The 16,201-nt window shown below is 41.6% G+C and overlaps 1 protein-coding gene across 2 annotated transcripts in view; it reads right to left on the minus strand.

The window, feature by feature from the left end:
- The window catches only part of LOC129811374 (probable phospholipid-transporting ATPase IA), a 33,506-nt gene extending 17,785 nt beyond the window's left edge, over nucleotides 1–15,721 (minus strand). Inside the window, exons 1-17 of one of the 2 annotated variants that reach the window (XM_055862621.1) lie at nucleotides 15,384–15,721; nucleotides 13,554–13,668; nucleotides 13,297–13,396; nucleotides 12,981–13,079; nucleotides 12,694–12,739; nucleotides 12,290–12,330; nucleotides 9,979–10,052; nucleotides 9,427–9,496; nucleotides 9,142–9,269; nucleotides 8,294–8,571; nucleotides 7,022–7,149; nucleotides 5,256–5,422; nucleotides 2,701–2,773; nucleotides 2,485–2,590; nucleotides 1,759–1,841; nucleotides 1,550–1,599; nucleotides 1,369–1,438 (exon numbers count right to left, since the gene is read on the minus strand). In XM_055862621.1, the coding sequence (XP_055718596.1) occupies nucleotides 1,369–1,438; nucleotides 1,550–1,599; nucleotides 1,759–1,841; nucleotides 2,485–2,590; nucleotides 2,701–2,773; nucleotides 5,256–5,422; nucleotides 7,022–7,149; nucleotides 8,294–8,571; nucleotides 9,142–9,269; nucleotides 9,427–9,496; nucleotides 9,979–10,052; nucleotides 12,290–12,330; nucleotides 12,694–12,739; nucleotides 12,981–13,079; nucleotides 13,297–13,396; nucleotides 13,554–13,668; nucleotides 15,384–15,429 (1,674 nt within the window). In that variant the 5' untranslated portion in view covers nucleotides 15,430–15,721. Of the gene's footprint in view, nucleotides 1–1,368; nucleotides 1,439–1,549; nucleotides 1,600–1,758; nucleotides 1,842–2,484; nucleotides 2,591–2,700; nucleotides 2,774–5,255; nucleotides 5,423–7,021; nucleotides 7,150–8,293; nucleotides 8,572–9,141; nucleotides 9,270–9,426; nucleotides 9,497–9,978; nucleotides 10,053–10,508; nucleotides 10,586–12,289; nucleotides 12,331–12,693; nucleotides 12,740–12,980; nucleotides 13,080–13,296; nucleotides 13,397–13,553; nucleotides 13,669–15,383 lie in introns of both variants that reach the window. The other variant, XM_055862622.1, reaches the window with a different exon arrangement.
- Nucleotides 15,722–16,201: the final 480 nt, after the last annotated feature.

Below are 16,201 nucleotides of genomic sequence, written 5' to 3' on the forward strand. Positions count from 1 at the left end.
TATTTATTTCCTGTTATTAGTGATTCATTTTAAGATGTAAAACAACAACCTGCTACTCATTTTAAGGTCAACCCTGTTACGTGAACCCAACTCTGGTTTTAATATGCTGAAACTAGCATTTTTAAAAAAAATACATTTTTCAAAAAGAAACATTGAACATTAAAAGTCAAATCATAGGTGTAAAACCAGGTGAGCTGGTTCTACTCATTTTGGCAATTTTCTGGTATTTTGTGATGGAAAACTGAGCGGGCCGAACATAACACGTCAACGCTGTTACCCATAAATAAACAGGCTAGGAATGTTTTAACAATTTAAAATGTTTTGGTGAAGCTTGCATTCAGTTGCCTCTCCCTGTTGCACACAACAAGCTTCCATTCCCCCTGTCAAAAGGGGATTCATGGATGATTTAAGATGCTATTGTCAACCTTGTTATTTTATTTGACACTTAATATAGTACTTTCTTTTATTTAACGTCTTGATAAAGGGAGAAAACAAGTTTTATTAAGTTGACAGAATTTTTTAATTAGGTGAAATAAAATGTTTTAGTTTCCCCCCCAAACAGGCACCTAATTGGTGGAACAACCTAACAACAAGCATGTCAGTTAATGCTTTAAAGAGCGACTGCCACTAAAAAGCAACTTCGCCTATGTGTTATCAATATGAGTCAGAAACATTTATTTTAGTGTCAAAATTGACTACAAAGTGTAAATAGGATATTTTTGGTCATAAAGTCAGTCTTGTACAAAACAGATTTGCGAGCATTTGATAGCATTTCTTCCTATGTAATGCCCATGGTCAATTTAGTTTGACATTCCATATCCCTATGGAGCAAGTTAGGGACCATCAGTAAATTACATGAGACAATGTTTTGAAAAAGTTCAATAGCTCCAAATCTCTTAACCTCAAACCGATTAGAAATTGTAGAAATTCATATACAAATATTGAAAGCATTTAATGTGAAAACTAAAAGATGAAGAACATGAAAATATTGTCCCATTTACAATGTGTCATTTATTGATGGACGCTAACTATCCCCAGAAATGGGCTATCCAAAGTGAAACCAATTTTGTCACGGTTGCACACCAGCTGGCTGAAGTTATTTGGCAAAATGATTTGGCTAACTCTTCCCACCTCTGAAGACACACAAGAGACACCCACATCAAACCACATCCCGAAACCAACTAACGTTTGAATTCAGTCATGGCAGCTAGCATTTCTTAATTAACCAAATCTAAAATGAGGCCAAATCAGGAAGTACAAATCGCCCTTTAAAGAATGTGTGAAAAGCAAACTCTGGAGTTGCATTATCTTCCTTTGAGGAACACATAAAACACATAAATGTGTGTAGTCTTAGTTGTCCATACTAACCGCTCCTTTGCAGTAAAGTCGGATCCGCCCGGACGGTGTGCGCATGATGACCGACATCCTTTTGCGATCACTAAAGAAAGAGTAAAGTTCAGGGTTTTCAAATGAGAACCAAGAGACAAACACAGTCCAACAATAGACAGGACACATCTACAAGACTCATCAAATGCATACAAAAAACTACCTTGTAAATTCGAGGACATTCAGCAACTCAAACCTTTGCTCTGTTCCCAGCTGTAACAAAGACAAACAATGGTATGTGTTCCTATACAGTAATATGTAGCATAAATAGCAGCTAGAAATCCAAACTATTCATCTAAATATATGGCTCTGATTCAAACAAACATTGTTTAACACTAATTCTGCATCGCATAATAAGTTGGTTCCACTTACAGCGTGTATGATGACTGAGTCTGGGGTTCGTCCAGAGAATACAAAGCCCAGGCTGCTGGCTGCTCTCACCAGGGCCCCCTCATCTAGACAGGGGAAAGGAACATCGTAATAAGTAAACTTGAGATTGTTGGGAATATTCATATTCAGGAGTGAAGGTGTAGAATCATTCTAGAATCAAAAATTAGACTGTACAACGTCATAAAGACAATAGTAGAAGAGCTATAATATATTAAAAGAGATGTAATATAGTAGAAGGGCTGTAATATAGTAGAAGGGGTGCAATATAGTAGAAGGGGTGCAATATAGTAGAAGAGGTAGAATATATGTAATATAGTAGAAGAGGTGTAATATAGTAGAAGAGGTGTAATATAGTAGAAGAGGTGTAATATAGTAGAAGAGGTGTAATATAGTAGAAGAGGTGTAATATATGTAATATAGTAGAAGAGGTGTAATATAGTAGAAGAGGTGTAATATAGTAGAAGAGGTGTAATATAGTAGAAGAGGTGTAATATAGTAGAAGAGGTGTAATATAGTAGAAGAGGTGTAATATAGTAGAAGAGGTGTAATATAGTAGAAGAGGTGCAATATAGTACAAGAGGTGCAATATAGTACAAGAGGTGCAATATAGTACAAGAGGTGCAATATAGTACAAGAGGTGCAATATAGTACAAGAGGTGTAATCCAATGCATTTGAGAGCTGGAGCATGGTATTGTAGACGTGTGTACCTGGGGAAGAGGCCTGATAGACGATAGTGTCCTCAGTCTTCTCAGGAACAGCAGTGTGGCACACAGCCATCATGGTCAGAAAGTCTTGGATAATAGTGGCTGTGGGCTGGGCGCACACACACAAACACAATTAATACATGACACACACACAAAAAAAGAGATGAAAAAAAACGTTGATACTGACAGCTAGTACATAGTCTAATGTTCTGTACTCACGTGATCATTGTGGAGATTCTCCGGTAAAGTCGGATCGCCAAAGCCCTCTTCCTCAGGACTGTCTGTGTTGTGCCTTTCAGACAACAACAATAACTAATATTACATACTGACATGTTTGGTTTATCAACTATTTTAAATATGTTTACAATAGAGATGAGAATAAAGATCTGTACTACACCACATAACTGTGTGGACAAGCACTACAGTAAAAGACAACGAGATACAGTTGAAGTCGGAAGTTTACATACACTTAGGTTGGAGTCATTAAAACTTGTTTTTCATCTCTTCCACAAATTTCTTGTCAACAAACAAGTTTTGGCAAGTCGGCCAGGACATTTACTTTGTGTATGACACATAATTTCCCCAAAAATTGTTTACAGATTATAATTAGATACAGATTATAATTCACTGTATCACAATTCCAGTGGGTCAGAAGTTTACATACACTAAATTGACTGTGCCTTTAAACAGCTTGGAAAATTCCAGAAAAAGATGTCATGGCTTTAGAAGCTTCTGATAGGCTAATTGACACCATTTGAGTCAATTGGAAGTGTACCTGTGGATGTATTTCAAGGCCTACCTTCAAACACAGTGCCACTTTGCTTGACATCATGGGAAAATCAAAAGAAATCAGCCAAGACCTCAGAAAAGCAACTGTAGACCTCCACCAGTCTGGTTCATCCCTGGGAGCAATTTCCAAAAGCCTGAAGGTACCACGTTCATCTGTACAAACAATAGTACGCAAGTATAAACACCATGGGACCACGCAGCCGTCATACCGCTCAGGAAGGAGAAGCATCCTGTCTCCTAGAGATGAACGTACTTAGGTGCGAAAAGTGCAAATCAATCCCAGAACAACAGCAAAGGACCTTGTGAAGATGCTGGAGGAAACAGGTACAAAATTATCTTTATCCACAGTAAAAACAAGTCCTATATCGACATAACCTGAAAGGCCACTCAGCAAGGAAGAAGCCACTGCTCCAAAACCGCCATAAAAAAGCCAAACTACGTTGTGCAACTACACATGGGGACAAAGATCGCACTTTTTGGAGAAATGTCCTCTGGTCTGATGAAACAAAAATATAACTGTTTGGCCATAATGACCGTCGTTATGTTTGGAGAAAAAGCGGGAGTCTTGCAAGCCGGAGAACACCATCCCAACCGTGAAGCACAGGGGTGGCAGCATCATGTTGTGGGGGTGCTTTGCTGCAGGAGGGGCTGGTGCACAAAATAGATGGCATCATGAGAAAGGAAAATTATGTGTATATATTGAAGCAACATCTCAATACATCAGTCAGGAAGTTAAAGCTTGGTCGCAAATGGGTCTTCCAAATGGTGTAGGAGTAAGTGCTTAGACATATAGAGACAGATATGACACAATTGAGCAAAAGATAGGTGTACATTAGACTACACGAGGAGAAGGAAACACGTGAGTGCATTTGCCATTCTGGTAAAAACAGGAAACCTAGAAATAACAGATGGTATAATGGCCGAAGCCATACGTGCTTGAAAGTGCATAACTGCGTCGGGTAAAAAGGAGGATGTGACACAAAGTGCATTTATGGAAAGAGCAGGACACCATTATGAAGATTAAATAGAGGAAAGGCCGTAAGTGCTTAGGGTAAGATAGACATATAATAATTTTAGGACACGAGAGGGTCCTGCCACCATTGTAATCTAATCAAGAGCGGATACAGGCGTTATTGGGCGTAAACAAGCAGGAAGCCTGAGATGAAAGATAATGGTGCCAGATGACCTAAGGGAAGTAATTTAATTAACATATGTGATTAACTCATATGCTGTGTGTGTATAAAGACAGAGCCAGTGCTCTGGGAAGGTGTGTGTTCCACGGACCATCTAGGCTAATGATATACTTTGTATTAAAGCCTATATTGAATTCACAAGTTCTTGTAAGAGGGTTATATTTCTGAGACGATTCTCCAAGACAATGGACAATGACCCCAAGCATACTTCCAAAGTTGTGGCAAAATGGCTTAAGGACAACAAAGTCAAGGCATTGGAGTGGCCATCACAAAGCCCTGACCTCAATCCCATAGAACATTTGTGGGCAGAACTGAAAAAGCTTGTGCGAGAAAAGAGTCCTACAAACCTGACTCAGTTACACCAGCTCTGTCAGGAGGAATGGGCCAAAATTCACCCAACTTATTGTGGGAAGCTTGTGGAAGGCTACCCAAAACATTTGACCCAAGTTAAACAATTTAAAGGCAATGCTACCAAATACTAATTGAGTGTATGTAAACTTCTGACCCACTGGGAATGTGATGAAAGAAATAAAAGCTGAAGTAAATCATTCTCTCTACTATTATTCTGACATTTCACATTCTTTAAATAAAGTGCTGATCCTAACTAACCTAAAACAGGGAATTTTTACTGGGATTAAATGTCAGGAATTGCGAAAAGTTGAGTTGAAATATATTTGGCTAAAGTGTATGTTAACTTCCGACTTCAACTCTACCTATCCAGCAAAGTACATAGTATTATTCATGCTAATTCATGCCTATAAAATGGTTGGATTAATGCCAAGTCCTTCTCACCCGTAGGCGACACCGGCGATGCTGCACTTTTTAAACTGCATCACGTTGCAGGTGAGGGTGCCTGTTTTGTCAGAGAAGATGTATTTGACCTGGCCCAGTTCCTCGTTTAGGTTGGACGTCCGTGCCACGGCAGAGGTATCCGTAGGCTCATAATGCATATCCATGTCCTGAACACAAACACATTCACATCCCCAATACACAAGATGTGGAGAAAGTCATTGTATAAATTGAATGTCCCAAATCTACCATAGTACGGACATCAATTTGTATGCTCACTCACGTATACTAGATCAAATTCCATATTTGCCAAAACTTAAATCGAACTTTTTAAGTAGATACATTTACTCCTGTGGTATTATTCCATTTAAACTTCTACTTAGTGTTCACTACCAGAATTAAATTGAAATTGACCGCCACTGAGATACCAAGTAAGAGGTTGTGTAATGCAGTGACTTTCCCACCCAGTTGATGAAGTAAGAGGCTGTATAGTGCAGTGATTTTCCCACCCAGTTGTTGAAGTAAGAGGTTGTGCAGTGCAGTGATTTTCCCACCCAGTTGATGAAGTAAGAGGCTGTGTGATGCAGTGATTTTCCCACCCAGTTGATGAAGTAAGAGGCTGTGCAGTGCAGTGATTTTCCCACCCAGTTGTTGAAGTAAGAGGCTGTGTAGTGCAGTGATTTTCCCACCCAGTTGTTGAAGTAAGAGGTTGTGCAGTGCAGTGATTTTCCCACCCAGTTGTTGAAGTAAGAGGCTGTATAGTGCAGTGACTTTCCCACCCAGTTGATGAAGTAAGAGGTTGTGCAGTGCAGTGATTTTCCCACCCAGTTGATGAAGTAAGAGGTTGTGCAGTGCAGTGATTTTCCCACCCAGTTGTTGAAGTAAGAGGTTGTGTAATGCAGTGATTTTCCCACCCAGTTGATGAAGTAAGAGGCTGTGCAGTGCAGTGACTTTCCCACCCAGTTGTTGAAGTAAGAGGTTGTGCAGTGCAGTGATTTTCCCACCCAGTTGATGAAGTAAGAGGTTGTGCAGTGCAGTGATTTTCCCACCCAGTTGATGAAGTAAGAGGCTGTGTAATGCAGTGATTTTCCCACCCAGTTGATGAAGTAAGAGGCTGTGTAATGCAGTGATTTTCCCACCCAGTTGATGAAGTAAGAGGCTGTGTAATGCAGTGATTTTCCCACCCAGTTGATGAAGTAAGAGGCTGTATAGTGCAGTGACTTTCCCACCCAGTTGATGAAGTAAGAGGTTGTGTAATGCAGTGATTTTCCCACCCAGTTGTTGAAGTAAGAGGTTGTGCAGTGCAGTGATTTTCCCACCCAGTTGTTGAAGTAAGAGGCTGTATAGTGCAGTGACTTTCCCACCCAGTTGATGAAGTAAGAGGCTGTGTAATGCAGTGATTTTCCCACCCAGTTGATGAAGTAAGAGGCTGTGTAATGCAGTGATTTTCCCACCCAGTTGATGAAGTAAGAGGTTGTGCAGTGCAGTGATTTTCCCACCCAGTTGATGAAGTAAGAGGCTGTGTAATGCAGTGATTTTCCCACCCAGTTGATGAAGTAAGAGGCTGTGTAATGCAGTGATTTTCCCACCCAGTTGTTGAAGTAAGAGGTTGTGCAGTGCAGTGATTTTCCCACCCAGTTGATGAAGTAAGAGGCTGTGTAATGCAGTGATTTTCCCACCCAGTTGTTGAAGTAAGAGGTTGTGCAGTGCAGTGATTTTCCCACCCAGTTGATGAAGTAAGAGGTTGTGTAATGCAGTGATTTTCCCACCCAGTTGATGAAGTACGCCTGGATGAACTTGATGACCTCCAGGGTGACCAGTAGACTGATGGGGATGAGGTTGTTGAAGAGAATGATGAAGGTGAGGAAGTTGAGGCCAAAGTTGGCAGCGCCTCCATCTGTTAGGAAGGAGTTAGAGCAAGTTACACAGAGAAATTACCTTCAATCTAATTTGAATGTCAGGTGCCACAACAAACCCTTTCTTTTGACCTGGAACATGTTCATTAGGGATAAAAAGGTGCAAAACAGAGTTGAACAAAATAGGGATTTATAATCTGAACACTCGCTTTTTGTTTTGCTACAGTACGCCTTTAAAACACGACTAGCTAGGTAGACACGAGACACATTGTTTACCATGGGCCATCGAATTCACATATCAAATCATCTACAGCTCTACTTCTAAGCAAGCTCTATTTTAATGAAGAACGAGGTCTAAGTCACTAGTCTGGGGGATACAACCAAAAACATTTCTACAGGCCTCTGAGAAAGGTTGTTACCTGGAGCTGTTAAGACAACAGTGGTAAAGAAATAAAAACAAAATGTCATTACATTTACTGAAAGGGTAATGGTTAATGTAAATTATTATACATCAGACATTTACTGAAAGGGTAATGGTTAATGTAAATTATTATACATCAGACATTTACTGAAAGGGTAATGGTTAATGTAAATTATTATACATCAGACATTTACTGAAAGGATAATGGTTAATGTAAATTATTATACATCAGACATTTACTGAGAGGGTAATGGTTAATGTAAATTATTATACATCAGACATTTACTGAAAGGGTAATGGTTAATGTAAATTATTATACATCAGACATTTACTGAAAGGGTAATGGTTAATGTAAATTATTATACATCAGACATTTACTGAAAGGATAATGGTTAATGTAAATTATTATACATCAGACATTTACTGAGAGGATAATTGTTAATGTAAATTATTATACATCAGACATTTACTGAGAGGATAATGGTTAATGTAAATTATTATACATCAGACATTTACTGGGTACTAAATTGGGATCATACACAAGTTACAGATAGATCAAACATTACATTGGAATTATCCAATAATATATCAGTCTGATATAAAGTGCCTCCATGATCGTATCCATCCTACATCACGTTGTACTAATAGAATAAAGTCAAATAAAGTAGAATAACGTAAAGTAGAATAACGCAAAGTAGAATTTAACGTAAAGTAATAAAACGTAACATAAAGTAAGTTAACATAAAGAAAAGTAAAGTACTCACAGTTGAGGTCCATGTACCAGGCGAAGTCCCCATGCTGGCTCTTCCAGAGTGTCTGTCCGGCCGAGCAGACCAGGGAGATGACCAGCAGGCAGCCGAACAGCGCCAGGATCAGGGTGTTGGTGATGTGCTCCACGCTGGACAGCTTAAGCGGAGGCCGCGTGCTGTTCTGCATCAGCTTGGTGTCGTGCCCCGTGTACACCACCACGCCGTTCACCCACTGCGTGTTCCGGAGCCGGGCTCCACGGAGAAGGATCTGCTCCGGACCTAAAGGCACGGGACTGGGGAGAACGGATCGGTGGATATCAGGGGTAAGAGACGGAATTAGTAGGGTTTCCCAGGTTTTCCCAGAAACACTGGTTGGAGGATTCCTTGGGAAACCCTAGGAATGAATGATTCACACTGGCTATGTAAGCTGTGTCAGAGGGTGGATACTTTCTGAAAGGACTGTATGAAAGAATAGTAAGACAGAAGTGTTCCTTGGCACTGTGCTGCTGTATGCTCTATGGAGGTCTAGGCCGGGTTACTGTTGCTGTAGAAAGGGCTAGGACCTATACATATATATATATATATATATATATATATATATATATATATATATATATATACATACATACATACATACATACATACACACACACACACACACACACACACACACACACACACACACACACACACACACACACACACACACACACACACACACACACACACACACACACACACACACACACACACACACACACACACACACACACACACACACACACACACACACACACACACACACACACACACACACATATATATATATGTAATTGATTGATAGACAGGTAGATCTCTCTCACCTACGACCCTCTAATCGGATGACGCCTACAAAGTCGTAGAGGTGGCGATTGGGGCTTTCGCACTCCATGCACCCGCTCAGCCGCGACAGACTATCAGCAACCTTGTCATCCGCTGTGACCTGAAGACCCTGGTTGGGGAAGGAAGAGGTGCAGGGGTGAGTTGATGAGCTGACTCCTATCTGGGCCACAATGTAACGTAATAAGTGGTATGTTTGTGTGTGTGTGTGTGTGTGTGTGTGTGTGTGTGTGTGTGTGTGTGTGTGTGTGTGTATTAAGAACCTTCACCTGTCGTATCTTTAGGTTGGTCTCCCCGTCTAAATTCGAAGTCTCGATGTAGCACATAGCATGTGGCTCGCTGGTGAAGAGAAAGTGACCGTCAAAACAATCTAGAATTGCTCTATAATGGTGTTCACAGAAGTTATCTAACAATAGGGAAAGAGATCCAGGGAGAGAACAGCAATGCTACAGTAGCCATAGCAACAGGGAGACAGTAAAGCACTAAACTCCAAGATGAGTGCTCTGTGGTCTAATAACTAGGTTTGTTATCAGTACAATAACCTAGCTAGTCCTTTGATTTTAGACAGTAACGCAGAGAGGAAGAGATGATGGCCTGGTACAAACAGAGATCGTGTCAACAAGGGGAGCAGTCCCGCTCCGCAGGATTCAAGTATGACACGGGGCATTTGGCATTGAGCATGTTCAAATAATTAAAGTAGGATCCTTTCTTCCTCTTGTGTCCTTTACAACCAAGGTGGACTAGTAAAAAGGTGATAGGTGCAACACTGTACAAAGGGTTTGATTTCAGCCCCATAGCCAGTAGACTACAAGACCCCCGACCTGGACGCCAGCAGGACGAGGTCCGCCGGGAGGTGGTCCCCGTCACTGGCTCTGACTACGTCCCCGACCGTCACCTAAGTTACCCGCAAAAGAACGTATCAGGAGCAACCAGGGAACGGTAGGGGGTGGGGTCAGAAACACGGGCACACAGACAGAACACAGGGAACGGTAGGGGGTGGGGTCAGAAACACGGGCACACAGACAGAACACAGGGAACGGTAGGGGGTGGGGTCAGAAACACGGGCACACAGACAGAACACAGCGAACGGTAGGGGGTGGGGTCAGAAACACGGGCACACAGACAGAACACAGGGAACGGTAGGGGGTGGGGTCAGAAACACGGGCACACAGACAGAACACAGGGAACGTCGGGAAGGGGAGAGGAAGGGAAAGAAAGAGTGAGACTACTTCAAAACAAGACATCAGAACAACTAACACAGATAGCGTGACCTACTGAAGCTAGAAAGGGTCAGAGGTTACCGAAGCCTAAAGCAGAGAAGCATAACCACAACAAACTGTGTTTCTAGCACTAACTGAAGGACAGCACGATCGAGTCTGCAGGGATGTATTCTCTCCCATTTAATGTGACTACATCTCCCACCTCTACCTGCAAAGAACACTATAGCAGTTACTAGACATTATGTAGATAAACACAAACTCAGCAAAAAAAGAAACTTCCCTTTTTCAGGACCCTGTCTTTCAAAGATAATTCGTAAAAAATCCAAATAAATTCACAGATCTTCATTGTAAAGGGTTTAAACACTTTCCCATGCTTGTTCAATGAATCATAAACACTTAATGAACATGCACCTGTGGAACGGTCGTAAAGACACTAACAGCTTACAGACGGTAGGGTCCCTGCTCATCTGCGTGAACGTGCCTTAGGCATGCTGCAAGGAGGCATGAGGACTGCAGATGTGGCTAAGGAAAAAAATTGCAATGTCCGTACTGTGAGACGCCGAAGACAGCGCTACAGGGAGACGGGACGGGACAGCTGGGACAGACGGGACGGCTGATCGTCCTCGCAGTGGCAGACCACGTGTAACAACACCGGCACAGGATCGGTACATCCGAACATCACACCTGCGGGACAGGTACAGGATGGCAACAATATCTGCCCGGGTTACACTAGCAACGCACAATCCCTCCATCAGTGCTCAAACTGTCCTCAATAGGCTGAGAGAGGCTGGACTGAGGGCTTGTAGGCCTGTTGTAAGGTAGGTCCTCACCAGACATCACCAGCAACAATGTCGCCTATGGGCACAAACCCACCGTCGCTGGACCAGACATGACTGGCAAAAAGTGCTCTCCACTGACGAGTCGCGGTTTTGTCTCACCAGGGGTGATGGTCAGATTCGCATTTATCGTCAAAGGAATGAGCGTTACACCGAGGCCTGTTCTCTGGGGAGGGATCGATTTGGAGGTGGAGGGTCACAGCATCATCGGACTGAGCTTGCTGTCATTGCAGGCAATCTCAACGCTGTGTGTTACAGGGAAGACATCCTCCTCCCTCATGGGGTACCCTTCCTGCAGGCTCATCCTGACATGACCCTCCAGCATGACAATGCCACCAGCCATGCTGCTAATTCTGTGCATGATTTCCTGCAAGACAGGAATGTCAGTGTTCTGCCATGGCCAGCGAAGAGCCCGGATCTCAATCCCATTGAGCACGTCTGGGACCTGTTGGATTGGAGGGTGAGGGCTAGGGCCATTCCCCATAGAAATGTCCGGGAACTTGCAGGTACCTCGGTGGAAGAGTGGGGTAACATCTCACAGGAAGAACGGGCAAATCTGGTGCAGTCCATGAGGAGGAGATGCACTGCAGTACTTAATGCAGCTGGTGGCCACACCAGATACTGACTGTTTCTTTTGATTTTGACTCCTCTTTGTTCAGGGACACATTATTCAATTTCTGTTAGACACATGTCTGTGGAACTTGTTCAGTTTGTCTCAGTTCTTAAATCTTGTTATGTTCACACAAATATTTACACGTGTTACGTTTGCTGAAAATAAACTCCGGTTGACAGTGAGAGGACGTTTCTTTTTTTGCTGAGTTTACATGTGTTTAAATCAGTAGCTAGGTCTGAATCCTAAGTCTCTCCCCCCTAATGAAGAATAAACTACTAGGCAATGTAAAATATGACAACTTAAAATATGACAAGTTAAATGTACACCCTATTCAGTGACAGACCGCGGCTCAATTTAACAATTGAATCACTAGACATCAAACAACAACTAGGATTTAGCCCATCTGAAGGCAGAGAAAGTAAGCAGAAAATACCTGACTCTGGCCTGAGATTGAGGGACATACCTTCTCCCAGTGAACAATCTCCCATGCTCCATTTCTCAGAACTGACAAAGAGAGAGAAGGCAGAAATAGGGAAAGAGGAAGAGGAGAGGGGGACACAGAGAGAAAACTATGTTAGCAAATGGGGCGGCAGGGTAGCCTGGTGGTTAGAGCGTTGGACTAGTACCCGAAAGGTTGCAAGTTCAAATCCCTGAGCTGACAAGGTACAAATCTGCCTTTCTGCCCCTGAACAGGCAGTTAACCCACTGTTCCTAGGCTGTCATTGAAAATAAGAATTTGTTCTTAACTGACTTGCCCAGTTAAATAAAGGTAAAAAAATCTAATAAGATCCTGATACTAAAATATGTCCAATAACCTACAGCTGTTTGAAAAGCAGTAATAGATAAATGATTTCAACAGTTTCTTACCTTGGGCCTCCCTCCTGTTGACCACCCTATCTGCTTTGTGACGTTTCTGTTGGGCAGAACATTCAAATGTGAAATTATCTCTGTCCAATGTTTTATTATATGTCAAGCATCCTTCATCCAAAGGACCTTTTTATGGAATCAGTTTCAAGAAAATCAAAAACCACACGGTCAAGAACGACTTTCAGACATGCCATGCACTTGGGCACGTTTTCAGAGAACACATAACGGATGTCCTCTCTATAGAAATATAGATATATTTAATGTCATTCTAGTTCTATGGTCCTCACCAGATCCTCAACGATCTCCTTCAGGGCTGCCACCAACAGGATGAGGATCAAAGGAACCAGGGTAGTCCACCGTCCTGTGGGAGAAACATCCGGAATTTGCTACCAGGAGAATGGAGACATAGTTAGTCTGTGTGTTAAAGCCATAGTTAACCCTTTTTTACAAAACCGATTTTCGATTAAGTCGTTTAATAAGGTTAAACTTCAAAAAGTTAACTATCCATTTAACAACCACGATGTGTGTCTGATAGGTGAGAATTTCTGTCTGCTAAACAGTGCTGAAATGTGCAAAATACATTGTATAATTATTTAGACCCACCTGCAGTAGTGCAATGAACAGGAAGAATGAGTTAGCAGCCCTCCTGAACTGAGCGTATAGGAATCGAGGAAGGAAGGTAAGCACATTGTATTTGGCTGTGCTGGAAAAGGCCAGAGAGAAACCCACAACAATATTCAGCAGCACGGTACAGACATTATCAGGTGTTTACCAAGAATTGACTTGGCAAAATGGTCATTACAAACTAATAACATAGGCCTACAAATTAGTTTATTTATAAATGTAAACATTCGGGCTACCTGACATGATTGGTGCAGAACTTAGTGAGTTGAGGCTGATTGATGAATATAAGTCTGGCATCCTCAAGGTCAGCTATAGAGGTCCTCGATGTAGCTTCCTCAATCTTCTCATATCCTATGGGTTAACGGTAAAAAAGACATCTTGCCCCATCAGGCTTTACAACAACTGATAGGCTTTTAACATACCAGGTTTCTGTGTGTAATTACTTTCTCCTGCACATTCAATCATGGTGCAAGACCATCGCCGCCCTGTATGGCACTGGCCTATAGGCTAAATGGATTAGAGTGTCTAAGACAAACACTGCATCTTCTCGCACTCCTACAGACTGTAAACTCATTTAGACCCAATCAATGATGTATATAAGCCCTAGAATGCATTTTGCTATGTATTGGCCATTGAGAGGATTTGAACGCACGGTCGGCCATATTGGCCCTCCCTAGTAGGAGCAGTCCTCCATAGGAATAAAATAGAATTATACCGTATTTCAATTAAACTTTTGAAGGACAAAAATCACATGTACAGTATTTAAGTATTTTTGTTGTTGTGGCGGGGACAGTAACTTTAGTAATCTCAGAAAATATACATTAAGGAAAATGTTTTTTTTATTTTTTATGTTTAGCTCGTATAATATAATTTCAAAGTATGCATTAAGGTGTTTGCAATATAATAAATGTGGCAAAAACGAATGTAGACATTAATGAATGCATTTTTGGGGGAGTGCCAAGATGGAGGCACGGTGGCATCAAAACAGCACCCCCAATCAGTCATCTAGTGTATATATATATATATAAATCATTGGGCCTAATCCTGACTCGATATGCACGAGCAACAGAAGCTTACTCTACACACAAATCTTCCATTGACATCAAATCAAACCTGAATCATAATAATTTTATTTAAATCTTTAGTTATATCAACAACACTTTCACTACATAGGCTGTGGAACCTTCAAAACCTAGCTAAGAGCTTAATTCAGTGGCCATGCCCACATAAACATGGTGTGATCTCACGACACACTAAGAGCGATTTTGCCCACACGGAATCCACATACAGTACCATATAACCAAGACAAAGACAATTGATTCCACTGTTACTCATGCATAACTCTGTCACTGCATCGTCTTCAAGAGGAAATTGGGGGAGAACTCAATAGGCTCTGTCATTAGCTGGTACAGCCCCTGCTTTCTTAGTAAATGCAAGATTTGGAGACAACATTGTGAATTGAATAGACGACCACAGTCATCCACATGACCTTAATAAATGCAGCCATTAACTTCTGGGGTTTTTGTGCTTCAGTTCAGAAAATCATTAACAGGATATAATATCTTGAGAGTCAGTATAGACACATGCACTGATGACGGTCAGAACTGCATTTCCTCATCAGACTGATTCAGTTACTAGCTACGTCTCTGACAAACACAGGGAAGAGCAGCAGGGTTTAGGGGCATGATCCTCCAGATTAATGTGTAATCAGTAGTGGAGGAGCCTTTGCCCTTCGACCCTAAAGGTGTGGGTTGGAAATGCAGGACAGAAATAGACATTAGACAGGAAGTGTAGTGCAAGTTGAAATGCTGTATATCGTTCAATTCTCTTGCAAACACCATTTCTACTACTTTTCATTGTCAATGATGTGATATGAAAAGCCATTTTCTATAAACCTAGCTAATTCACAATCATATCGAGCTAGAGAAACGGTAAATAACGTTAGCTAGTCAGTGAACATTATGTTAATTGAGATCATTTTTTTAGAACATGACCTAAAACTAGCTAGCCTGTACCTAGGAGTAGTAGGACATCATTGGAGTATATGATAGACAAAGAACACCTACCCTCCAACCGTGAACGGAGATCCGAGAGAGTTCTTTCGATAGGCATCTCACCACAGTGAAAGCACTTGACAGTGACCAAATCCAGCAGTGACAGGTCGCCAGATGGCTTGTTTACAGTAGCCAAGCTAGCAACTAACGTTAGCTACGTCAGAACACTCCTTTCTGAACTACCACTACTAACTTGGCAAGAGGCTAGTACCGTTAGGAGTTAATTCGTTACAATATCACGTCGACCTGAGCCGTTAAATCATTTTTTCCGTTCCCTTCATTTTGTAGATTTCAGGAAAATGCATTATCATATCAGCATGTTATCAACAATACTAAAAAAGTACTTCCGTGTCACGAAATTCCGCAAATGTTCAAAATAAAAGCCCCCTGTATTTATTCACGGGATACGAAAAATAATTGTCTAAACATTTAACAATTATTCATATTTGTTGATATTTAAGTGACATTTGCAATGTTCCAAAGCCAAATAAATGTCCCAAATGCAAATCACTGTACATGGAAAACATATTGGCGTATAAAGCAAAAATTATTCTTGGTGCCATATTAAAGGTATTGTAGGGAATACTCAGTAGGGTCTGTGGAATGTATATAGTGTCATTTCATGGGGCACTGAATAATACGGAGTGAATCATTTACTGCACCCATTCGATTTGACACAATGCGATTCGCTTTATATGGAATGCTTATGTCTTTCGGATGGGCGCCGTCTTTCAGATGGGACGTTAAACGGGTGTTCTGACTCTCTGTGGTCACTAAAGAGCCCATGGCAGTTATTATAAGAGTAGGGGTGCTAACCCTGGTGTCCTGGC

This window comes from Salvelinus fontinalis, chromosome 15 (genome assembly GCF_029448725.1).
Source record: "Salvelinus fontinalis isolate EN_2023a chromosome 15, ASM2944872v1, whole genome shotgun sequence".
Lineage (NCBI taxonomy): Eukaryota > Metazoa > Chordata > Actinopteri > Salmoniformes > Salmonidae > Salvelinus > Salvelinus fontinalis.